The sequence below is a fragment of the Giraffa tippelskirchi genome, chromosome 9, assembly GCF_054371585.1.
Source record: "Giraffa tippelskirchi isolate mGirTip1 chromosome 9, T2T-mGirTip1v1.2.pri, whole genome shotgun sequence".
Lineage (NCBI taxonomy): Eukaryota > Metazoa > Chordata > Mammalia > Artiodactyla > Giraffidae > Giraffa > Giraffa tippelskirchi.
The window spans coordinates 101,533,179-101,559,007 of NC_137283.1; the positions used below are offsets into that span (position 1 = coordinate 101,533,179).

Below are 25,829 nucleotides of genomic sequence, written 5' to 3' on the forward strand. Positions count from 1 at the left end.
ATCCTCGCTCTACTAGTCTGGTCTTAAGTGCCCGGGAGGGATTGTCTAGCTGGAGGCGGGACGCTGGGGGGCTCCCTGCACTTGAACGCTTCGGGTCTCCGGGTTGCAACCCTGTGGCAGCGTCCAGAGGGCAGATGCCCACGTCCTAGTGCTGACTAATGGCGTGTCCCAGGTTTCTACGTTTCTGGAACCTCAAGTTCTCCGCATCCCACAAGACTGTAGAATCCAGTGGGCAGAGGAACAGCTCTCGTAGTGCATCAGGCGGGTCCAGAAAGCTCGGCCCAACTTCCGAGTAACGAGTCAGAGTAGATCTGGGGGAGAAAGCAAGTGAAAGTCCTGAAATCTTTGGAATTTGTAAAATGAATGCGGCAGGATGTAGATCTAAATATTCTGAGATCGCGTGTTTCTGAACTGATGAAAGGGGTGTAAGTTTCGGTAACAGTTTTGGTAAGTATTGTCTCCGAAAAACACTCAGAGCCTTTGATTTGGAAGAATGAAACTGAAGAAGTAATAGTCCTTAATACATATACATCTCTTATCTTCCAGTTCATCACAGCAGTTACAAAGAGTTTTCAAAAAAACTGTAATGGAACAAACTAAGAAAATGGCCAAACGTGGTACTTTTATGAAATGAAAGCTAAAGATGCATTTATGTGTATAATAAAGGAAGATTTTTAGTTTTTTAATGCAGAAAAATATAAGAACATTAAAAGATTTTTCATATTCGTCTATATTTTTCTTTTTGTTTTTGTATTAAAGCTTAGAGATAAAGGCTCTGAAGTTTTCTCTTGCTAAAATTATGATGTCCCATGGACCAGAAGGTACCTTTATATTTTGTTGGGACTTATTGCCTACTTGGCAACCCACTCCAGTATTGTTGCCTGGAGAATTCCATGGATAGAGGAGCCTGACGGGCGAGAGTCCATGGGGTAGGAAAGGGTCGGACATGACTGAGGGACTGACACACACACACTGCCTACTCAGCAGAAGGATATGTGAAAACAAACATGTTCACTCTGGTACTGATTCCATGTCTTCGGTATTAAGGGTTGATTAGGGCATTGTTTTAAATTTTCAAGAAAAAAATGGGAACTCTTCTGAGGATGGTAAGAATCACATGAAATACATGAAGTAACTTTGCAAATACAAGGTGCTTCTTCTGGATATCCTCCGGTTTAAGGAAATCATTGATTTGTTACTGGAGAAGAAGGTTCTGTGCAAAGTGGAGAGCCAGTGCTAAGATCCTAAGGTGAGAGCCCGCTTGTTATTTTGGAAGCCAGTGAGGCTGGTGCATGGTGAACTGGTGTGGGAGTTTGCAGATCATGTAGGATCATTGGAGGATTTAGGTGGAAGATGGACAAAGTCTAATGAAAGTGAGACCAGTTAGGCCATGGCAATAATCTAAACAAAGACGATGATTTGGACGAAAGCTATAGGACCAAACAGATTCTGGATATATTTTGAAGGTGTCAGGATTTGATATGAGTTGTAAGGAAAGGATGAGTAAGGGGTGATATTTGGCAGGAACAACTGGAAAGATGAAATTCTTTTGACCAAAATGACAAATGAGGAAAACAGAATGAATTTGGCAAGGAAGTTGATAGCACCTTTAATCCATGAATCAAAGAAAAATGCCAAGTAAAGTATTTTTTAATTTCCTGCTGCTGCTGCTGCTAAGTCGCTTCAGTCGTGTCCGACTCTGTGCGACCCCATAGACGGCAGCCCACCAGGCTCCGCCGTCCCTGGGATTCTCCAGGCAAGAATACTGGAGTGGGTTGCCATTTCCTTCTCCAGTGCATGAAAGGGAAAAGTGAAAGTGAAGTCGCTCAGTCGTGTCTGACTCTTAGCGACCCCATGGACTGTGGCCTACCAGGCTCCTCCGTCCATGGGATTTGATAATCAAAACACAGGTTATTAAAATAGGTGCAGTGAAGCAACCAATTTAAGCTTTATATTAGGAAAAGAAGGTTGGCTAAAGTTTTGGGGTTTTTTTGAAAAAATTTATTTATTTTAGTTGGGGTAATTACTTGGTTAAAGTTTTAATCTTGTAAATGGAGTGCCCCTTTATCTGCTTTACTTTTTTATTAACAGAATTTTTGGTAAAATATTTTCAAATCCGTTGTATATTTACTGTGAAACCTTCATATTTCAGGATGCTCAAGAGTGGTTCTTTAATTTTTAATACTAAAGATAACTTCCAGTGCTAATGTAAGCAAGAGAACTCACTTCCAAATCTTTGTGTCACCTATTGGGCATCATTAAGCACTTTTGGTTGATTTCTAATTTCTTTTGACATAGAGACACTTCACAGAATACCCATGTAAAAGTGGGTGATTTTTATGAGACAGAGTGGCATTCTTTCAGTGCCTCATTTTCAATTTGTAGTTAAAGATGTTACAGGATAAGTATGTTTCAAGCTCTGCAGACAGGTAAACGATATAGTGGAGCGAAGCATCATGGGATCTGAAGCTAGAAGTGGGAAGCCCAGCCTTAGCACTAACCTTTACAGGTTATATAAACTTTTAAGATCATTCGAATAACATGAAACAATGTATGTGAAAGGACACTGCAAATTCTCAAATAGGTTATCAGTATTAGTAATTAGAAATATATAGAAATATGTATATGTTTCTCTGAAGCAGTTCTGTTCTTTCTCTTCTCTGTTAATCTTTATTGCTAAAGAAAAATGTCCATGAGAGATTCATTGTATCATTTGTGTTTTTTTCTGCAAACAATGCAAAGTCACAGTTGCTACTTCCTAATATTAGCAGTCTTCACAATGTGTTTTGAAGTTTATTTTTGCTTTTCTGTGCTATGAGTCTTTTAGGTCATCTCACTTTTCTCAGAGGTGCAAAATTGAGAATTCCCTATTTAAAGGTTAATCTTAATTCTCAAACAGTTCATATGGCTAATGTTTCATTTAGTCAGGTGTTTCAAAGACTCATTACCCTCATAAGTGCAAACACCCATATGAAAATCTGATTCTGAGAGTTCCTCTGAATGGTAGTGAATCTCCGAATCACTTCCAGCCTAACTAATCTTCCTGACTCAACATAAAGCGACCAGAGTGATCCTGTTACAATGTAAATCAGGTCATGTTACTCTTTCCTCATGACTGCTCCCTCCCCATCTCAGATTAAAGGCCCATGTGTTGACAGTACAAGCTCTGTAGAATCTGGCTCCCTGACCATCACCTGCACCTCACAGTTTCTCTGACCTTACCTCCTATTACTCTGCCATCTGTTCTATGCTTCAGCCTCACTAGCCTCCTTGTTGTTCCTCAAATATGCAAGACAGGCTGTCCTCCTGCAAAGGGGCTTCCTGTTCGCTCTGTCTGAAATGCTTTTCCTCCCATGCCCACATGTTCTAGTCCCTCATCTCCTTGCAATCTTCACATGGAACTTTTCAATGAGGCTACCTCAACCACTGTACTTAAAATTACAGCCACTATTGATTCCCTTTATCCTATTTTATTTTTCTCATAACACTTTAAAATTACACTATGTATTATGTTTATTCTATTAGAATGTAAATTCAATAGGGTCAGTGATTTTAGATACTGTTGTACTTTATGATATAGGTAGTGCCTGACACAGAATAGGCACTCAAAAAATATATATATTCTCTGAAGGAGTGAATCCTATGAAGTGATAACATGGTATGGTTCTAAAAGCACTGGACCAGGGAGTTATAAAACCATAGCCCTTCTTTACAATTGAATTACCATATGTGTTTGGATAAGACACATCCTCTCTGGGTCTCAGCTTCCCCATCTGTGAAATGGGGCAGTTGAGCAAAACTTATCTTCGTGATGCTTTCTATGTGTAAGAATCAATGATTCTTCAAGATCATGTATATACTGAAGATAGTTGTGTGAAATCAGACTTCAAAGTTAGTGGTTAACATCTCTGACCCAAGGTGTCATGGCCACAAGAGTAGTATCTGTGAGTGGAGTTGTTATTTTCCTAACACCCTTGTCACTAATGTTCTTGAACCAAATAACACGATGGAGGCCTCTGTTCTGGAGAACAACAAAGTAGGGACAACATGAGTTTTAAGTGGGCTGCACTTCCAACATTACCTTGCATATAAGGATAACGTATAAGGTGGACAGACAAGAAACAGTATCTGTACATGTTCCTTTCTCCCACCTAGTAATGACCATTTTGATCATTTATTCTGACTTTTTTTCTCCTCTTACTCTTCCTCCCTCTTCTCTCTCTCTGTCCACACTCACATATGCATTCACAGGTACATGCACTTTGCTTTGGATTTGAAAGGGACTGAGTGGAAAGGGAAGAGAGAAAATAAAGGAGCAAAAGAGGTGTGGAAGAAGATAGGGTTAGTGAAATGCAATATGATTTTTTTAATGTATGAAGGGAAAACAAACTTGGAGGTTAAAGTGGAAAGCTAAAATTTAAGTCAGATTACATTTTTGGCTTCCTGAAAGAAAATATAGTGAAGGTTGAGCCAGGGATGCCCCTAAGTTTGTGCAAGATCCCTGGCAAACATTTCTGTGGGGTCCTTGGCTATACAATAAGTAATGATATTAAAAGATGTATTTTAAAAATTCATGGGCTCATGTAAAATCCAGCGGTTAACTGATGTAGAATAATAAAGAGAGACACTCACACCTTAGTTTACTGTTTAATCAGTGCCCATGTACCATTCCTTCCTGCTCAGGTTGAACACCCATCTCTTCCTGTTCTTTATTGTCAGATACACTGGTTCCATCTAATTTCATATCTCCTTCAATGACTTTTTAAAACATAGCAGTGTTGTTACTGTTGTCAATACCATGGCTGTTTGTAATTTCTACCGAAACAATATAGTTCTTGCCTCTGCAATATTCTAATACCATTTTGCAGGTGACATCATTATTCATTAACTCCATCATCATGGAGCTGCTCCTGAACACTGTCTTCCAACGATTTTCTTGAAGAATGTACTCTACATGATGTCCACAAATATAATTCTTACTCAGGATATGCAGGAAAATGGGAATGATCATTTGTTTTCCAGTCACGTTAAATTTACCATCTTCCAGAAATGTCTTGATTTCTTTGGGCCATAATCACTGCATCCCTAGTCTGGGATCTGTTTTGGAGTTGGATGCACGCCGCCTTCCACACATCGCCACCAGCTGGGAGGACCAGACAGGAAACTGCAGCGGAGCCAGAACTACGGTCCCTTTTGCATGCAAGCAAGGAGCACAGCGTCACCACCCTGTCAGCAGCCAGAGAGGACAGCGATCGGAAGGGCGTCGGAGTACTTGTTGCCGCCGCCCCCCACCCAACCACCCAGGCGCCCACCCTGACCCACCCACGCGCCCACTATCGCGCGCCTACTCTCACCCACTGCCTGATCAGAGGCGGGCATCCGGCGCCCAGTCCACCCTGAGCGTCCGCGGTTCTGCTCACGAACAGAGGGCCCGCCGCCACGGCCAACTCGGACACTGTAGCCGGAAGCTGGCACCTCTCTGATCGAAATACCCCGGGTACCCCAAGCTCGGGGAAGAGGGTCGCGGAGCGCACAGAAATAAAGAAACCCGCCCAAGCGGTCGGGCCCTGGAAAATCTCCAAGAATGAGCTCAAAACCCAGAGCTTGCTGACCACAGGCAGCACGGAAATGCACACTTACCCCATTTTATTATTCTAACTCTGCTCGTAATAACTTGGATGGTTTTTGCTTTTCGCTTTATCTTCCCTGCAAAATAAAGGCCTTTCTCACAGTACTCTTGGGATCCATCAAATCATTAATGTAGTAAAGATGCTTGACAGCAACAGAACTATATGTTATACTCTTTCTCAAATTCAAGTTATCTCCAAGGGAAAGAATGGCAAGCGTGAACTTACTAGCCAACTATTCTTAATTTATGAAATTTAAATAATAAAGCACCACATGGATCAGAATTAGTTTTTTTCCTTTGGCATTTGTTTTCCTACGTTTCAAATGCTGGATTATATCCACAGTATGTCATAGAGTATAACATATGGTTCTGTTGATATCATTAACTGGCAAGGACACAAGACAAATGTAATTCAAATATTTTTATTTGGATTAAAACATCTATAGAAACATATAAAATGTATATTCAGCTGTTATTTCAGCACTTTAGAACATCTTTAGAATATCTTCTATTTTTATATTATATTATAAATATATTTGTTTCCTAGAGCAGCAGTTGCCTAGGGCAGAGTATCAATGCATAAATGCTTATGCTAGAAAGTACCTTGAAGGGGCCTTAATCCAAAGCATGTCACTCATGACAGGCTTGTGGAGTCATAAACTCCTGAAATGTATTGATAACTGTGTTTGTTTCCTATCTCCACTGTAGCCAATTACCATGAACTTAAAACAATGCAAATGTATTATCTTACAATTTGTAACTGTGAGAACAGTATGTATTTCTTACTGTCAGACACAAGTCTCACACAGGTCTCAGTGGGCTCCAATCAAGGTGTCAGCAGGACTGTGTTCCTTCTAGGGGTTCTGGGAAGAATCCATTTCCCGCCCTTTCCAGCTTCTAGAAGCTGCCTGCATCCTTGGCTCAGGATCCTCATCATCTTTAAAGCCAACAATGGCTAATTTCTCAGACATCACTCTGACACTCCACAACATGCCTCTTTCATTGCCACTCAGCCTTTTCTCTGACTTTGGTTCCTCCTCTTTTAAGAACCCCTGTGATTACAGTGAGTCCACCAGGATATTCCAGTATAATATCCCTGTCTCAAGATTCTTAACTTGATGATATCTGCAGTGTCTCTTTTGCCATGCAAAGTATAAAGTAAGACTCACAAATTCTAGGGCTTAGAATATGAACATGTTCAGAAGGCCAATATTTAGGCTACCACAGTACACAGTCTCTGAGGTATGTGAGCCTGTGTGGGTATGTTTGCACAGTCTCTGAATATTTCCTCAAGATAGCTTTTCTCAGAATGGCTCTTCAAAGGGTCTGTGACTCAGGATAGTTTAAACACTTTATCACAATTTGATCAACTTCTCTATCTTTTGGAAGGGAAATTAGTTCCAGAGAGACTGACTTGTACAAGACAGTATGAATGATGAGAGAGTGTGTTTTCCTTTGTTCCACTTTGACGCTTCATAACTATACCCTATCGAAAACAAATTGACAGATGATAGCAGTGTTCTGCCATTCCCAGAATGAGAAAGTAAACACCAGAGATTCCTGGGCAAGCTTGCAGTTAGTCTGTAGCTAATAAAATCAATGTCACTGGTTGTTGAGTAGTTCAAGTCCAAAGTAACAGTAGACAAGTCACTTTGCTAAGAAGACTGCCTTGAAAGTGAACAGTTATACATGTAGGTGCAGTGGAAGTAGTAAGAGATAGGCAGGTGAGATAGGTATCTTATTTTTAGAACGCAGGATGTTTTAGTGATTCACAGACAGGGGTAGGAGGAGAACCCTCCTGACATCTACAAGGCCCTGGAAGTTTTGCAATATGCCTCATGTTGCTGTATTCAGTGCTATGGAGTGCAGTGTCAGAAGTCAGACCAGCAGGGAACTTTAGCAAAGTGCCTGACTTCTCTGTATCTCAGTTTACCTCATCCATAAAATGGGAGAACTTATTTTATTTGGGTCAAATAAGACTGGATTCAAGTTATGAACAATGATTTACCAGTTATCAAATAAAAATAATTATATCATAAGAAAGCATTTTATTCATATAAGAATTTACACCACTCAGCATTCCTTCCCATTCTCTATGTCATTAATGTCATTTCAGCAATTCATTTTCTAATATGTGACTCTACCATTTTCCTGTAAAGAAAGAATGGGGTCATTTGTTTAAATTAGCTTCATAATATGTAAATACTAAGAATTCTTTTGGGCTTCCCAGGTGGCTCAGCGGCAAAGAATCTGCCTGCAATGCAGGAGATGTAGGTTTGATCACTGGGTCACAAAGATATCCTGGAGAAGAAAATGGCAACCCACTCCAGTATTCTTGCCTGGGAAATCCCATGGACAGAAGATCCTGGTGGGCTATAGTCTATGGGCTCTCAAAAGAGTCAGACACAACTTAGTGACTAAGCAACAACAATGAAAGAATTCCTTTTAGGGCAGCTGCTGTGGCCACCACTATACTTGAGTGCAGCCATCTGTCTAGACCACGAGGGGTCAGCAGAGGAAACAAAACTTGAAAAACATTTCTGAAGTTCGAGTGTACTGAGATTATAGAGTTTAATTGTGCTTGGTGGTTTGAGTTTGAGCAAGCTCCGGGATTTGGTGATGGACAGGGAAGCCTGGCGTGCTGAGGCTGAGTCCATGCTGAGTCTATGAGATGGCAAAGAGATTGACACGACTGAATGACTGAACTGAACTGAAGAGTAATTTGGGTCAGGGACAATGAAATTTGTCTCTCTGAAAGTACCATCATTGCTCCTTGGTCCAGAGTTCACATTTATAACTGTGCCCCACAGCTCATGGAGCCAATTGTGTAGCTGTCTACTCTAAGGACAGCTTGCCAATATCTACTCCTTTAGTAACTGGTGCCAAATTTTGGTAGGTTTGTTTAGAAGCTAAAATGAAAACTCTAAACCATATATTTTGAAGGAGCAAAGAGCTGCTGAGTTTTGCATTTGGAAGGTCTCTGATTGGTCGTGATATTTCAAAGTTTTAAGGTGAATGTGATTTCCCCTTGTGCTACAAACAGAATGCAAGAAAACACTTTGTAAAATCACATTGTTGTTTCTTATTATAATCATGCACTAGAATTTTTTTAATGGAACTGGAGACTGAGAACAGAGAAAGAAGACAAAGATGATGAGTGTAAGTATGATTCTGCAATTCAGCTTTGGAGAGCATAAATAAGCAGAGTAAAACACATCTAAACATTGGGATCATATTTGTCTCCTGGGAAGGAGGCAGCTTGGATTATGGGAGGCAGATGGGGGAGCTGATGAAGGTAAGAAATGAGCAAGTCTGTATTTATGCCAAGCCACAGCATTTGATGTAGTATCCAAAACCGCTTGGTAGCAAAATATAAGGTAATATTAGCAGATAATTGATTTTAATTATATGTTTTAAAATTACATAAATCCATTAAGCATAAAGGAGAGGAAGCACAATGTTCTTAATGGAAAAGTTTTGTCCAATTGGCTATGGAACAGAAGAATATTCTGGACAAAAAAAAATTGGCAATTTAATTTGTTTAATTTGAAATAGATAAGATACAATAAAACTCAAGAATGTGTACTACCCTTTAAATGTTCATACATATGCTATAAAACCCTTTGAAGCTATACAGAAGAGCTCCAAAATACTTACAATCCTTTGACAGAAAGTGAAAGATCATGATTAAGTGGTCCAAAAGATAAATTGTATGTAATACTCTGAAACAGCTTGATTTAGAAAGTGCTTCTAGAATTTAGTGGAAAGAAAGTTTCCTGGTGTCAGTATATGAACAATTATTCCTTCTGATGATATAAAGTTTTAACTTCATACACTCTGATTTTGATAACTGAAAATCTTACTAAAAAGTATTTATTCTAATTTCTGTATTTTATTCTATCAGAATATATTTCCTGAAAACTAATCAAATAATTCAGATCATGGTATAAAATGTTACTTTAACTAGTGTGTCCCAATACAAAGGAACTTCAAAGCTTCTCAGAGTCATGGGATTTTGCAGCTGGAGAAGACTGTAAAGAACAAAGTAGAGGTGGCCTTCCATAATGTGTTGTTGTTGTTCAGTCACTTGGTCATGTCTGACTCTCTGTGACCCCATGGACTGCAGCATACCAGGCTTCCCTGTCCTTCACCATCTCCCGGAGCTTGCTCAAAGTCATGTCCATTGAGGGGGTGATGCCACCCAACCATCTCATCCACTGTCATCCCCTTCTCCTCCTGCCCTCAATCTTTCCCAGCATCAGGGTCTTTTCTAATGAGTCGGCTCTTCGCATCAGGTGGCCAAAGTATCGGAGCTTCAGCATCAGTCCTTCTAATGAATATTCAGGATTGATTTCCTTTAGGATTGACTGGTTTGATCTCCTTGCAGTCCAAGGGACCCTCAAGAGTCTCCTCCAGCACCACAGTTCGAAAGCATCATTTCCATAATTACACAGCTCATTTATATCAGAGCAGACCAAGACCCGATTTCCATACTTACTTCTATTTTTTAAAGATCCCTCTTGTCATGTCATATCAGAGTTGTATACAGAATTAGATAAGTGGAATAACTTTTCTTGGCCACTTGAAAAAAATCAGTACACTAACATTTTTTAAAAAGTGGAATGCCAGTGAATGTCTAGAGAGGAAAGCTCAGAACCAAGCTCAGTGATATTTTCCTTTCAATAGAAACAACCTGAGCTACTAGCGCTTCAGAAGATTGTACACTTATTCACCTGTATACATATAAACATCTTATTAGTCTTAGAAAGGACCTCAAGAATTTGTTTGGTTCAGTTCCTTCCCTTCCAGCAGATAAGATGTCATTATCCCTATTTATAGATGCAACAGTTGAATTCCAGAGACTAACCAATTTGCCCAGTAAGTGATGGAGCAGGAGGAACAGGTCTCCTGACATGGCAAACTACTATACTATGTATCTCTTATTGGTTAAAAAAAAAGTCTTCTTAATATTCATCTTTATTGTTTCTATTAAATTTGAAAGACCCATAATTTCACACAAAATGGACTCTTCCATGACTGTAAGATTACCAGGTAAGTGATGGCATTTTAGATGGTCAAATTCTCTGGTCTCCTTGAAAATGAATCTTGAAAGTCACCTTAACTACTGGCAGTTGGTCCATTGCCCAGTAAGTAGCCATTATTTTGTTTAAAAGATAAAGAAAAATCCTCACTTTGCTTATTTTGACCAATGAACCAGTTGTTCAACTGAATGTGGCAAAAATCAGGCATGAGACTATACACATATCAGAAATAATGAAGATAAAATAGAAAACTGTTAAATATTAGAAGTGAAAATTTAGGTAGGTCTTCCCTTTTAGAGTTTAGATAATGGATCTACAAATATAGCTTGCAGCCATGCTTCCTAAAATGGATTTTGAGTACAAAGGTGTGATAACAAAAAGGCACAGATGGTGTCCTGGTAGTGGAACACAAGGGGAACTTTCTAGACTAAACTTTCTATATCATAGCTGTAAAAATGCTTCCACTATGGAGGTGCCACAAATAACATTTACGACACCAGTGAGAATAAATATGTGCCATCTTTCCTTGGGTATGGCAAGATGATTCAAGACCTTCTTGCCTGGGCTTCCCCCTACATGGTAACAGTTTAGAAAGTTTTTTTATCCTGATTTCAAAAAGGTCAGATATTTAAGCTTGAAGAATGAGGAAGAAGCAGTGAAAAGTTGCTGGGTATTATACAGAGGTAGAAAATTTTAAAAACAAAACTTGCATGATAAAAGACATGCAATGCAAAGAGGAAGGGCAAAAACAACATTTATGAGCACTTATTTTATGAAGGGCACTGTGCTGAGTACTTAGCTTGTATTATCACATTTAATTGTCACATATGTCCTCACAAAAGCTCTGAAGTAGCTGCTATCTGAGTGCAGATACAAAATAGCCCTCAAAGATATTCATTTTTGCACAGCTACTAAGTAAGAAAACTAGGATCCAAATTTTGATATGACTACAATTTTCATATTTGTAAAAAAAAAAAATCAGGCCAATATATGCACTACAAAACCATCAATGAAATTTCAAAACGAGAAATTGTTACCATGATCAGATAAATTTATTTCGGAAATAGCATTTCAGATGAACTGACATAAACAAATATCAGAAGAGAGAGAAAAAGATGAAGAGATTACATGGAAACTCTGTCCCCATAAAAATAAAATATTGGAATTGTGAAAGGTGCTATGATTAAGGTTTTAATTCAATACCTCCTGATCTGCCTTCCCCATTATCTTCATCCACTCTGCCTCCAAGGAAGCTGTAGTTACCTTGCACATCATCACCCATGCAGAGAAAGCTGGGGACTGAAATCTCTCTCCAGTCCTGACATGAAGGAATATGGATGTGTCTGACATCTTCATTTCCAGGAATGAAGCCAAATAGCTTCTTTATACGCTGCAGGATGAAGAGCCGTGAATGCTGTGCTGCGGCTTGTTCAAAGAGCTCCCTCTCGTTGTGGAGGTGGTTGGTCCAGTAGCGATGCTGCAGGGAGGTGAGGGGTGAGCAGCACCTCGCCAAAGAGTAGGAGACTAGGGCAGTGATGGTTGCCAAGGTGATCAGAATCCAGCCCAGCATCTTCGCATAATTATTCAAAAGAAAAACAGAAAGCATCAATATATTAAATATTCAAGAGGCAACCATGATGGGAGGGATCCCCACAAATCTGAGAGCTAAAATATGGGTAAGAAATTTGCTTTTCTACTCTTTAGCATATTGACAGGTGCTATTCATTTGATCCTGGGTGCAGGTGTGACACAGGATATAGGCCCAACCATTTTCAACATGGCTTTGGGATTACAAAGGATTTTTGGATTTGGGGAACTTCCAAGGATTTCGACATGGATTCTAGATACTGTCCTGGAAGTGGCAAACATTATAACCTGCCTATTATCTTTGCATAAGGGACATAAACCACATTTTTTATTTTAGTTCAAGCATCAGGTGTAGGTTCATACATTTCTTTGGACACTTAATATATATTTAATAATGATAGTGATGAAAATTATGATATAATAGATAATAATGGTAGCTTTATAAGCTACCAAGCTCAATGATGTGCCAGCAAATATTCACTGACATTTCTTCCCAAATTGCTATTTTCTTTTATTTTTTTGTGACCGAAGAAAGTCATTGAGCAGACTCTCATGTCCTTAAATGTGCAGCACCTATTGTTTTCCTTTTCATCTTCCTCTCCCTTCAAATAATCATGTGCTGGCCAGTTTTATGGTTGGTTTTTGAAATATACTTTGAAAGAAATGTCAACTAGATTTTATTTGAAACTATTTAGTTTCCACTTTTAAAGACTGACAAATAACAAATAACTGTTTTCTATGCTTAGAATCCTTTTTTTTTTCTTTTCATTATTCTTTTTTCAGTATTTAGTGGTTGTTATGCAGAGTGAGACAGATGGGCTGCACACATTTAGAGAAACCACCAGTATGCAGCCACAGTCTAAATGGTGAACCACAGCTTGTGATTCACCAACAGACCTGGAATTACCAATGTGTGCACAGCAAAATAGCTTCACTCTAGAGAGGCTGAAGCCTACAAAGTGATACTCATCATGTCATGATTTAACTTATTAGAGGCCAGCATGGTCGAGGAAAGGTCATGTCAGATGCCCATTAATTCATCAGCTGTCATTTACTGAGCCCGAGGTTGACCTCCCACCATGAGGTGTACATAGTACTTGGTTCCTGGGACTCAGATCCAATTTTAGATACACTCTCTCTTTCCAAGTCTTTAAGGCTAAAAAATGAGACAAAATATAAAACTGAGAAATACAGTAAAATAGAATAGTTTTGATATGAGTAAACACAAAGCCCAAGGAAGGATATTGAAGATACATGGACTTGTTTAAAGGAGAAGAGTGTCAGGGACCACTTCCCAGAAGAGATGATGCTCAAACTTAGATTATTAAAGATAAGCTCACCAGATGCAAGAGGTTGAGGAGAATTCCAATTAGGGAAGAAGTCAGAAGAAGAAGCATGGGAAGAGTTGGGAAAGCCCCAAGAAGTTGAATTCACAAAGTCATAGGAATCATATGGGGAAATGGTCAGGGGCCACATATTGAAGGATATTGTATGTCAGGCCAAGAATCTGGATTTGTGCTTAGGCTGGTAGAAAATCACTGAAGGGCTTTATATGGGTGACAGTGCAGGGAGCAGGGCGTGGAGGGAGGGTTCATCATTCAATCTGCACTTAGATGATTTTGGCATGGTATAGAAGGTAGATTGAAATGGGATGAAATAAATGTCCAGAAGGTACAGGCAGAGACAGGATTTAAACTTAATTTGATCTGGTTAATCCATAATTATCCAACAGAAAGACAGTATATATTCCTCAAATGAGATTGGAGTTTGAGGTAATTATAGAAGGTGGGCAGGCAAATAGAAACAGCCCCTGGTCTTTGGCTAGCTTGATCAGCCATTTATTAGCTCTATAAACTTATGAAAGTTATAAACCCTTTGAGCTTCAGTTTCCTCATCTGTAAAATGGGGTTGGTTATACTTACCTCTTAACATTATGAAGATCAGAGTTAAGATACTTTTCACAGAAGTCTGTGTATCATCAGACAAGATGTTTTATTTTGACCTTAGGAACATCTTATATTGTGTATTACAGCTTGGTTTTTTAAAGCAAGAATATTTTTTAAAGTCAAAATTGTCCCATTGATATTTTCATTTTTCACAGCTCCTCTGCTTGACGTTTAAGGACGGTATAAATAGGTTGAGACAAATTCTTTTTTAATAAAATTTCTAATTTTGTTTCAATTGGTCCATATATAACACTTCAATATTGTTGTGTTGACAGTAATTTGTTCAACTAAATATCATAAGCACTTTTAAGTTTCAATAACTGAAAAGTGATGGGTCAAGAAAGGCCTTTGCAATAGGTAGTTTAAAATTAATGTATTTTTCTCAATATTCTGTAATAACCTATATGGGAAATGAATCTGAAAAATAATAAAAGAATAGATGTATGGATATGTATAACTGAATCACTTTGTTGTATACTTGAAATTAACACAACATTGTAAATTAACTATACTGCAATATGAAATAAAAAGTAAATTAAAAAACATTAATGTGTTCTTATGGCATTGTAGCGATATGAAATGTATTTTTTCCCCAAATCCCTGGGAGAAACTGATGAAAGCCAATGATTCTTTCTGTACTGACAAAAATGTGCTTTTACATCTTTAGATTTAACCTATAAACCTAGTAGGTTTAGGCCTTCCCCTCACTTGACTCCACTCCCTCCCACAAATCTATCTAATGACACCAAATTTAAAACTGTCATTAGTGTTTGTTTTTAATTATAATTAAGCCTCCTGTAATTTTAGATGTGATTTTAATACATAAGAAAACATATTTAAGAATATACATGCAGAAAGATGGAATTTAGTAATATAGTAATAATATTTTTAATAACAATATCTAAAATTCCTTGTTGAAGAAAAGCTATGACCAACTTAGACAGCATAATAAAAGGCAGAGACATCACTTTGCCAACAAAGGTCCATCTAGTCAAAGCTATGGTTTTTCCAGTAGTCATGTATGGATGTGAGAGTTGGACCATAAAGAAAGCTGAATGCAGAAGAATTGATGCTTTTGAACTGTGGTATTGCTGAAGACTGTTGAGAGTCCCTCGGACTGCAAGGAGATCAAACCAGCCAATCCTAAAAAAGTCAGTCCTGAATATTCATTGGAAGGACTGATGCTGAAGCTGAAACTCCAATACTTTGGCCACCTGATGGGAAGAACTCATTGGAAAAGACCCTGATGCTGGGAAAGATTGAAGGTGGGAGGAGGAGGGGACGACAGAGGATGAGATGGTTGGATGGCATCACCGACAGGATGGACATGAGTTTGAGCAAGCTCTGGGAGTTAGTGATGGACAAGGAAGCCTGGCGTGCTGCAGTCCATGAGGTCGCAAAGAGTCGGACACGACTGAGTGACTGAACTGAACTGAAAATTCCTTGTTTTTAATATATAATAGATTCTGAACACAGTACTGAGCCCTTTAGATGCATTAGCTTGTTTATTACTCACTCCAACCCTATGTGATAGATCATATTAATAATATCTCCATTTTACATCTGAGAAAAGTGAAGCATGGATAAATTAGATAACTTGCTTAAAGTTTTGCAGGTTAATACATGGCAAAGCAATCCTCAAATGCAGGTCTGCTGACTCAAAAACCCAACATCCTAACCATTTTTATGCAGCCGCTCGGTAGAAATCTAATTGATGAGTGGCATCCCGTATGAGTTCTATAATCAGACAATATGAGGAGCAGCAGGAATGGAAAATATTTCCAGTGATTGTAGTTAATATGAGATTGCTGTTGTTCCATGGCTAAATCCTATTCAGTTCTTTTGCAATCCCATGGACTACAGCCTGCAGGCTCCTCTGTCCTTGGGACTTTCCAGGCAAGAACTGGAGTGGGCTGCCATTTCCTCCTCCAGGGGATCTTCCCTACCCAGGGATCGAACACGCATCTCCTGCACCGCAGGCAGATTCTTTACCACGGAGCCACCAGGGAAGCCCCAGTTAATAAGGGATAGCAGAGCTGAAAATAAAAAGCGAGAACTTACCTGTGACTGGTATCTGTGTAGAAGAGCTACTTCATCTCTGACCAGGACCATATTGGATGGAACTGATCTGTAGCATGGAAACCCGGCGAGGATCTCTTGCCGTTCGCCGGCACTGATATTGTCAAACACTCGGTAATGGTCCACAGATGCGAATTCACTTGCCGCACATTCGTAGTAGGTGCCTGTCAGCAGGGTCACCGCCAGCCACGTTAATGGAGCAATAAGTGCCCTTCCAGTGATGCTGAAGAAGTGAAGGCAAGCCAGCTTGCGCTCCAGGAGGCTGATTCTCCGGAGCGGAGGGACGCAGCTGCAGCAGTATTCACTGGTGATTGTCCACGTCTGGCTTCTCAGAGCAAAGCCGGCAACCAGAAGGATTAAGACAGGAATGATCAGAAAAGCAGAACCATAGTAGAAATTTTTCCCAACCTGACAGGGACAACTGAATGTGAAAGAGGAGAAGAGTTGTTGTCCACCGATAGTCAAAGCAGCAATTAAGGTATTGATAAATGTTCCACTTCTCTGCAGAGAAGATACAATGTCGCCGAGAGCTGAGCTCATCGTTGGGAAGCTCCTTCACAAATCAGCTCGTAGCCCTTTCTGATCATTAGACTCCACCAGCTATAACCATTTTATGGGATCTTACTGGTTTAACTGGTTGTGTCAGGCAACCCAACATCCTTACATGTTTAAAGGATTCTAGCATCTTTCCTTGTGTACTTTGTGAATACTGAGCTAATAAATGAACTTCAGAGTACAGCTGGAGGGACCTGAGGGAGAGATTCATCTGGCTTGAGTGACAGGGGAAACTTCTTCAGTTTGTCTTTCTACTAAAGAGGATGACTTGATTGCAAAGCAAACTGCCGCCATCTTTCTATGTGCTCCTTTGTGTGACACAAAATGCTTAGCACCAGCAAATACAGTATTGAAGAAAATCAGAACATTCTTACCCTTGTACTGGTCCAAGATTTTGTTACCATAAAATTATAGCATAAGAATGGTGGAAGTTATCTAATACTAGAGCAATCCAAATTTAGGGCTGTCTGGGGCATCCATAATTTCAGAGTTCTTCCATATAGGTTCCAAAAGTTTTCCCAAAAGAGACAAGCAAGACCTGGGTACCTCTAAAGTCAAATCACAACAAAAACATTCTACCTTTGCATAAAAATATGTTTGTGTTGACAGAACATAATATAACAATGTGTTGTCCTAAAAGTTACGTTGCAAATTTGTTAATATGGTATCATTTGTTACGTGAAAATATATTTGGGTAGTTAACAAAGTTATATACATATAGATAAGAAATTATATGATCACACATAAAATGTCTATATTTAATCATCAAATGCTTTTTGTTTAAAGAGTGGCTTTTTAAAACCATATTGCTTTGGCTCATGAAAATGAATAAGACACAAATTTCTCTTTTTAAATAAATCTCACCTGGGCTTGGTTAAATTGAAACATAATGTTGAGGAATTGACCCAAAATGCAGTATAAAAAGATAAAGAAACAGAAGAGTACATTTTAAAAAGCAGTTAAAGGGAATAGAAAACAGGTTAAGCAACTCCATGATCTAATAGGAGTTCTGGAGGGAAAAATGAAGGAACAGACAATATTTGAAGAGAAATAACTGAGAATTTTGCAGAATCAAAAAAAGTTCTCACATCAGGAAAGTGTTATCTATTTTAAATAGTTTCACTAAAGATAAATTCACACTGGACACATCATATTAAACCTTCACAGTGTAAAAAACAGAAAGTCTTGAAAGCTGTCAAATATAGAAGACAGATAACCTACCAAAAAGTGGCAATATATTGACAGCACACTTCTCATCAGTAATAATAGAGACCAGAAGACAATACCTTCAGAGTTCTTAGTACCAGCTAAACCATCATTTGAGATAGAGCAAAATAAAGACAACACACAGAGACTAAGGGAATTTACCACCCACAGAATCTCATTAAGAAGATTATTAAAGGATATGTTTCAGCAAGGAGAAAAATAAACTCTAAGGAAAGACATGGGAGCAAAAAATAATGATGAGTACAAGTATATTTTTAAAGTTCCTTTATTTATTAGTTATTTCTATAAATAACTACATTTTATTTCAAAAGATACAAATAAGATAATCCATGGTTATAGTAAGATTTCACTACATATCTGATATAATGGCAAAAACTAAAAAGGTACTCCATACCAAATGTTGGTAAGGATTGTACAGCAGCTAACTCATATACACTCATGTTAGGAATGTAAAATGAAATGATCACTTTTGAAAATTGTCAGTTTCCTTAAAAGTTACCTGTATATACCTGCCATACAACATAACTTACTTCCTAGTTATTTACTCAAGAGAAATGAAAGCATACAACCACACGAAAACCTGCACATGAATGACACAAGGTTTACTTACAATAGCTGCAAACTGGAAGCAACACAGAAGCCATCACAAATTGTTCTATATCCATGTAAGGGAAACTACTCAGAAAAATATGAGGAACAAGCTATTGATATATAAAATAACAAGAATGAGTTAAAAAATAATTTTCTAAAGGGAAGTATTCAGGCAAAAGAATACATAATGTATGACATTTACATAAAATCCTTAAAAGTGTTAATTAATCTCTACTGATAGAAAACAAACTAGTGCTCACCTAGAGGGTGGTGGAGAAGAAATAAGAAGAGAGGGATTGCCAGGGGCATGGGAAGTCGTGTGGAGAAATGTATAAATTTGAACCACGAGTTTAATTTATGGAGGTGACTGAGTGATGACAGAGAGGCCAATGCCATCAAAAGGAAAATTTATTACTTACATCTATCAAGAGAATGGGGCATGCCAGTCCACGCAGGGCCACGTGGGGAAGCACCAGGTTGCCTTGGAGGCAGAAAAGGAGGAGGGGAAGCCAAAGCCAAAGCGTTCCCTGGGATTTCTGTAGGAAAGTCAGGACAGGTGAAAGGAAAAGAGCTTAGAACTGGGTAATGTAAATGATTCTGGTGGGCTTCAGGGCATGGGGGATGTTGCTATTTGTCTGATACCTAGTCCTGGGTTGATTAAAAGAAGAGGAAATATTGGCTTGGTGTATGAGAGTTAGATAAGAAAGTGGGTCAGAGTACGGACTCTGGGTCACACAGGAGATATAAACTATTTAGCTGTTAAATTGGCTGTGCAGTTAATGAATCCAAATTAGACAAAGAATAAAAGAAAACACAGTTATAAAACAGGACTGATGGTTATATTAATTATGGTGATTAATTTGATGGCTTCAGGGGTGTATACATATGTCAAAACTCATCAAACTGTAAAATCACTTATGTCTTAATAAAGCAGTAAAAAATCTTAACTATAATTATTAAACACTAGAAACATAGTGCATATATCACTCAAAAAAAGGGAAATAAAAAGAGAATAATGATAAGAAAAGAAATAGTAAACAGAGGAAAAAGGATGGTAAACAGAAAACCCCAAATATTGGTAGAAATGAGACCAAATACATCAATAATCACACATACAACATTTTAAAATAGCTAACAATTATTGAGTGCTCACTACATGCCAGGTAAGAACATTATCTTATTTAATTTCCATAATAATCCTATGATGAGGTACTAATATTATCCTCAGCTTCTTTACAGATGAGAAAAATGTAGTGTGGAGAGATAAAGGAAACTGCACAGGGCCGCACAGAGATGAGGGAAAGGACCGGGACCAGGACTCCGGTGGTTTGGCACATGCTTTTAACTACCACACCAGAGCTGGTGTAAATGCACCTACAGAGATTACGAAATAGAGTCATGCTGCTTACAAGTGACTCACCTAAACACACAAAGCTTGAAAACTAAAGGTACTGAAATGTATACCCTTGGAAACAATAACATTAATATAAGGCAAAAGTGAGCTAAAGGCAAAGAAGTGTCAAAAGGGCTAATTTTGAAGACTCAATCATAAAAAAGGAATGATCCATTATGAGATATGACAGTCATCAACTTGTCTATGACTGTGTTACTGAAATATATAAAGCAAAAATATCAAATTATAAGGAGAAATTCTTATAATCAAAGAGATTTTTAACATATTAGAAATGATCAAGGAAACATTAGGAGGTAAACATTGAGAGGATATAAAAGATATGGAAGAACAAAATTAGCAAGCTTTGTCTAACATATAGTATTCCAGACCCTAAAAATAGAGAATGCACAATTTTTGTAAGTTCTCTATAAATCATTTGCTAAAACATACTGATCATATACAAGATCACAAAGGAAATTTCAGCATTAATGTCTAATAACCAGGAAACAGATTGAGAAACCATGGTAATAGAATGCTATAGAGTAGGGGTTGGAAACCTATATATAATTCAGGGACCAAACTGACCCACTGCCTGCTTTGCAAGCCTTTTAAACCAAGAATAATTTTTACCATTTAAAATGGTTTGAATTTTTTTTCAATATTTTGTGACATGTGAAAATTACATGAAATCCAAATCTGAGTGTTTATAAAGTTTTATCAGCATGTATCCACGCTGGTTCCTAATTGTCTAACTGCTTTCCCACCACCTGAGCAGAGTTGAGTAGTTTGTGACAATCTGTGTGGCCTTAAAACTGAAAATATTTACTATCCAGCCCTTTATAGAAAAAGTTTGCTGAGCCTCTGTGAAAAATAAATAAACTAGAATGATAGATATGAATATAGATAAATCTTTAATAATTTTTAAGAATGCAAGCTGTATGATACCTGCAGCATGTTACATTCTGTCAAGTCTTAAAATAAAATAATATTATATATTCTTTGTGGTTACTGACATCTGTAGAATTTAGAAACATGTATAGAAACAACAAATATCAAGTTTTGGGTAGTGGTGACCACTGAGGAGGAAAGAACAAGATTAAGGAGGGTACAGAATATTTTAACTATATCGGTATTGTTTTAATGCTTAAAACAAAAATTGAATTATATACAGCAACTTGTTCAGTAGAGCTTGGTAGTAAGTACTACATCTTCCTTATGTTTATCATTTAATGTTTTAAAACTCCATTTAATAGAGTATATGGTAAGTAAGTGGAGAAGGAAATTGTAGGCCACTCTTTCAGGGAACATTGATTAGAAGTCATTATTAAAGGGTCAAAGTCTTGCTGTAAAGAAATTTGTTGATGACAGATTCTTAAGTATTTATTTTCACTTACTATTGAAAGAACTGACTCTGTCCGCAGTACCAGCACATACCCTGTCAATGATCGTGAATGGTCACGTCCATGGATAATAATTTTCTTTGGGGCTTTATAGCCAAATGGTGTCCTTGTTAAAGATAGTCTGCTATTGCCTGTCTGAAAGTGAATGTGTTAACGGCTCAGTTGTGTCTGACTCTTTGCGACCCCATGGACTGTAGCCTGCCCAGCTCTTCTGTCCATGGGATTCTCCAGGCAAGAATACTGGAGTGAGTTGCCATTTCCTTCCCCCAGGGTATCTTCTCAACCCAGGGATCGAACTCGGGTCTCCTGCATTGCAGGCAGATTCTTTACCATCTAAGCCACAGGGAAGCCCATTCATTGCCTGTCTAGCCAACATAAAGTGTCTACTCCTTGGCAGGAATTCCCTAGCTCATTCACTGAGTACACACTGGTAACACCAGTATAGGGATTCAGGTCTGAGAGTCAGAGCTGTCCTCAGAGGGGTAGGGATGCTGAGCAAATTAACATTGATTTTACATAAAGAAATTCACTTAAACACCAGAAGCAGGCTTCAATAGAAAAAGAAGTTGCAAAAAGATAACAAGCCCCTGGACCAGATGTTATAGTATTTGGAAGTGGCTTAGCCTTGTCTGAGAGTTTGTGGATGAGCTCAGATGGTAAACATACTGCTGACAAATCAGTAGGTGTCCTCCTCTTTGCATCTCCCCAGTTCTCTACTTGGAGAAGGCAATGGCACCCCACTCCAGTACTCTTGCCTGGAAAATCCCATGGACGGAGGAGCCTGGTAGGCTGCAGTCCATGGGGTCGCTAAGAGTCAGACACGACTGAGCAGCTTCACTTTCACTTTTCCCTTTCATGCACTGGAGAAGGAAATGGCAACCCACTCCAGTATTCTTGCCTGGAAAATCCCAGGGACGGCGGAGCCTGGTGGGCTGCCGTCTATGGGGTCGCACAGAGTCGGACACGACTGAAGCGACTTAGCAGCAGCAGCAGCAGCAGTTCTCTACTCAGCTGCTTGGGTACTTCTTCAAAGCCGGTATGGGGGGAGGTGGCCCAGTTCACCACTTAACTTGTGTTGATTAGCTGCTGTGCAGATATGATGAGATTGATGAATGTGTCATTTTCCCAACCCAGGCTCCAAATTCAGTCTTCAGTTACAGAAAGAATACTTAATGAAACAGGGAAATGTTCCTCTTCTGCATTATTTTGAAATGATTCATCTTCCTAATTTGCTGCCAAGGCAGAAAAGTAGAATCATACAGCCCGTGGGGTCGTCAAAGGGTCAGAGCCTACTTAGCAACTAAACAACAACAACCTGTTTGAAACACAATCTCTGTGCCTTCCTCTCTATTTAAGTGAAGGATGGTTTTACATAAAAAGAAAGAGCCTAGGCAACGCAAGGCTCGCTCTGATCAGAAGAGCTGCTAAAGGCAAGTCGATTTCATGGTCTAAACACCAGAGCTGTGCTTGTGTCAGTTGTGTGTTTGCGCCGACCCACCAGGCAGGGGCTCCTACCTTAAGCCCTGTGGTCCTGGCTGCAGGGGTGGGAGAGGGGGGAGACCCATCCATCTGGGAAAGAGCTGGGTTTTTCTTTTTTCTTTTTTAAATTATTTATTTATTTTTAGTTGCTCTGGGTCTTCACTGTTGCTCACGGGCTTTCTCCAGTTTCTGCAAGCAGGAGCTATACTTCTTTTCAGTGGGTTCTCTTTATGGTGGCTTCTGTTGTGTGGAGCATCCTCTGGTGGGGGCAGGTGGGTGATGGGGGGCTGGGGTTGGGGGAGTTGTAGCACACAGGCTTTAGTTGCTCCTTGGCATATGGAATCTTTCCAGACCAGGGATTGAACCTGAGTGCCCTTCATTGGTAGGTGGATTCTTATCCATGGATCACTAGGGAAGTCCTGGCTTTTTCTAATGAATCCAGGATGTCCTGCATTCTCACAGTGGCCCTGATGTCACCACAGCATTAGTTTAGTGAAATCAGTTCCAGTATCATCATTCACTTCCCACCAAGTACACAGGCTTTTTCTGTTTTTCTCCAGATCTTTCATTTAGAACCCAGAATTGCCCCCAAATTGGGCGCTGCAACATATTGTCAGCATACCTTCTGAGATTTTGTGAGTCAACCTCTAAAATATTTCGCTCTAACATAAGTAGCATATGAGAAATGGAAATAAAAAAAGACATTGTTGATTTGGAGTCAGTGGATTTAGCCCAAATTCCTCTTTGTTGTCCACTTTCCAGCTTGTTGTTGTTGTTCAGTCACTCAATTATGTCCGACTCTTTGTGACCGTATGGACTGCAGCACGCCAGGCTTCCCTGTCCATCACCAACTCCCAGAGCACACTCAAACTCATGTCCATGGAGTCGGTGATGCCATCCAACCATCTCATTCTCTGTCGTCCACTTCTCCTCCTGCTTTCAATCTTTTCCAGCATCAGGATCTTTTCTAATGAGTCAACTCTTCGCATCAGCATGGCCAAAATATTGGAGCTTCAGCTTCAGTATCAGCTGCTGCTGCTAAGTCACTTCAGTCGTGTCTGACTCTGTGTGACCCCATAGATGGCAGCTCACCAGGCTCCACCATCCCTAGGATTCTCCAGGCAAGAATACTGGAGTGGGTTGCCATTTCCTTCTCCAGTGCATGAAAGGGAAAAGTGAAAGTGAAGTCGCTCAGTCATGTCCGACTCTTAGCGACCCTATGGACTGTAGCCTACCAGGCTCCTCCATCCATGGGATTTTCCAGGCAAGAGTACTGGAGTGGGGTGCCATTGCCTTCTCCTCAGTATCAGCTAACCTTGAACAAATTTCTTAACTCTCCAGCTAAACTTCAACAAATTTCTTAAGCTCTGACTTTTAGATTTCTATCCTTTAAAATGGTCATTATTACAATACTGAATACTTCAAGGGTGTAATTAAATTAAAATGAAACCAGATGGCTTAGTAGTAAAGAATCCACCTGCCAATGCAGGAGACACAGGAGATGTGAGTTCAATTCCTAGGTCAGAAGATCCCCTGTAGAAGGAAATGGCAACCCACTCCAGTATTCTTGCCTGGGAAATCCCAAGGACAGAGGAGTCTGGTGGGCTACAGTCCATGGGGTCACAAGAGTCAGACACGACTTAGTGACTAAACCACCATCACCAAAGAAAATGAAAAACATGTTGTAAACTGTACAGTTTATATAAACATAAGATGTTATTAAAATCTGCTGCTGAAAAGTCCCACACCTCACAACCCAGCAAAACTACTTTTCCTGATAATGGTATCCTGGAACAAAGGCACTAATAGAAATACCTTAAATATTGCAGCATTCCATTTGATATATCACCTACAAAAATCATCCACAGTAATTCATGTTTGTATAGTACATTATAATGGAGAAGGAAATGGCAACCCACTCCAGTATTCTTGCCTGGAGAATCCCGTGGACAGAGGAGCCTGGTAGGCTACAGTCCATGGGGTTGCCAAGAGTCGGTTTATAGCACACATCATCTCTTTGGTACAATTCTTCTGTGAGGTGGGCACTGTTATTGCCATTTTCCAGGTGTGAAAACAGATCCAAATAGCAATAAAATGGCTTGCCCATGGTGACACAATCAGTAAATGGTAGAAACGCAGCTAAGCCTGAGCCTTCCAAAGCCTCCTAGGCTCTTTGAACTATGTCACACTGTTCTCGAAAGTAGTCAGTAGTCTGTCACTATATAGCAAGAATTTTCCAGAACACATAAGGCTGATCGACTCAGGCTGTAAGAAATAGGAAACTACTTTCTCAAATTGAATTTTATGCTTCTATTTCTAGAATAGTTTTGATCCTCTGAACCCTGCAGTTGTCAAGATGAGAGGGTTTCTTGTTTTTAACTTGAGGTATCTCTACTTCTGCATAAATAAAACAGCCTTCAATAGCTAATATATTAGGTACTTTTAAAAGAAAGCTAAGGGCTTGCTTTCTCTGCCAGAATCATTATACATTATTAAACTGTAGAACATGCATTTTGAGCAACAGTTTTGTAAGAAAATATTATCACCCAAATTCTATCACACCTTAAATGGCTGCTTATGAAAAAGAAAAAGTTATCAAATTTGAAATTGTAATCACACTAAGTGGGGATCTCTCATACTTATTATTTGGGGGATAAAGTGAAACCCATTAGAGTTGTTGATTAGGTTTGAATCCAGGATTTAGTGTCTATAAATTGCTGATACTTTCTCGAATTCACACAACAATCAATACAAAGACTGAATAATGCTAACATTTAGATCTATCTTGGATTGTGAAGGTTTATGATTGTGATTTTAAAACAATGCCTTGGCATGAGAACAAAACACCACTCTTACACTCCCTTGGGCCAAAGAATGTTCAGTAGCTGGTGCTTCTGGTCT

The 25,829-nt window shown here is 39.1% G+C and overlaps 1 protein-coding gene and 1 long non-coding RNA gene across 2 annotated transcripts; one reads left to right on the forward strand and one right to left on the reverse strand.

Annotated features, from left to right (window-relative positions):
- Positions 1-77: 77 nt before the first annotated feature.
- Positions 78-5,734, forward strand: LOC145521988 (uncharacterized). The gene is made up of 2 exons (XR_014065825.1): positions 78-447; positions 4,869-5,734. It is a non-coding gene; the product is annotated as an uncharacterized LOC145521988 (long non-coding RNA).
- A 5,973-nt stretch (positions 5,735-11,707) lies between these two features.
- Positions 11,708-16,823, reverse strand: CALHM4 (calcium homeostasis modulator family member 4). Its single transcript, XM_081530936.1, has 2 exons — positions 16,266-16,823; positions 11,708-12,241 (listed from the first exon to the last, which is right to left on the reverse strand). The coding sequence occupies exons 1-2, from the start codon at positions 16,821-16,823 to the stop codon at positions 11,855-11,857; spliced, it is 945 nt and encodes a 314-aa protein (XP_081387062.1). The 3' UTR covers positions 11,708-11,854.
- Positions 16,824-25,829: the final 9,006 nt, after the last annotated feature.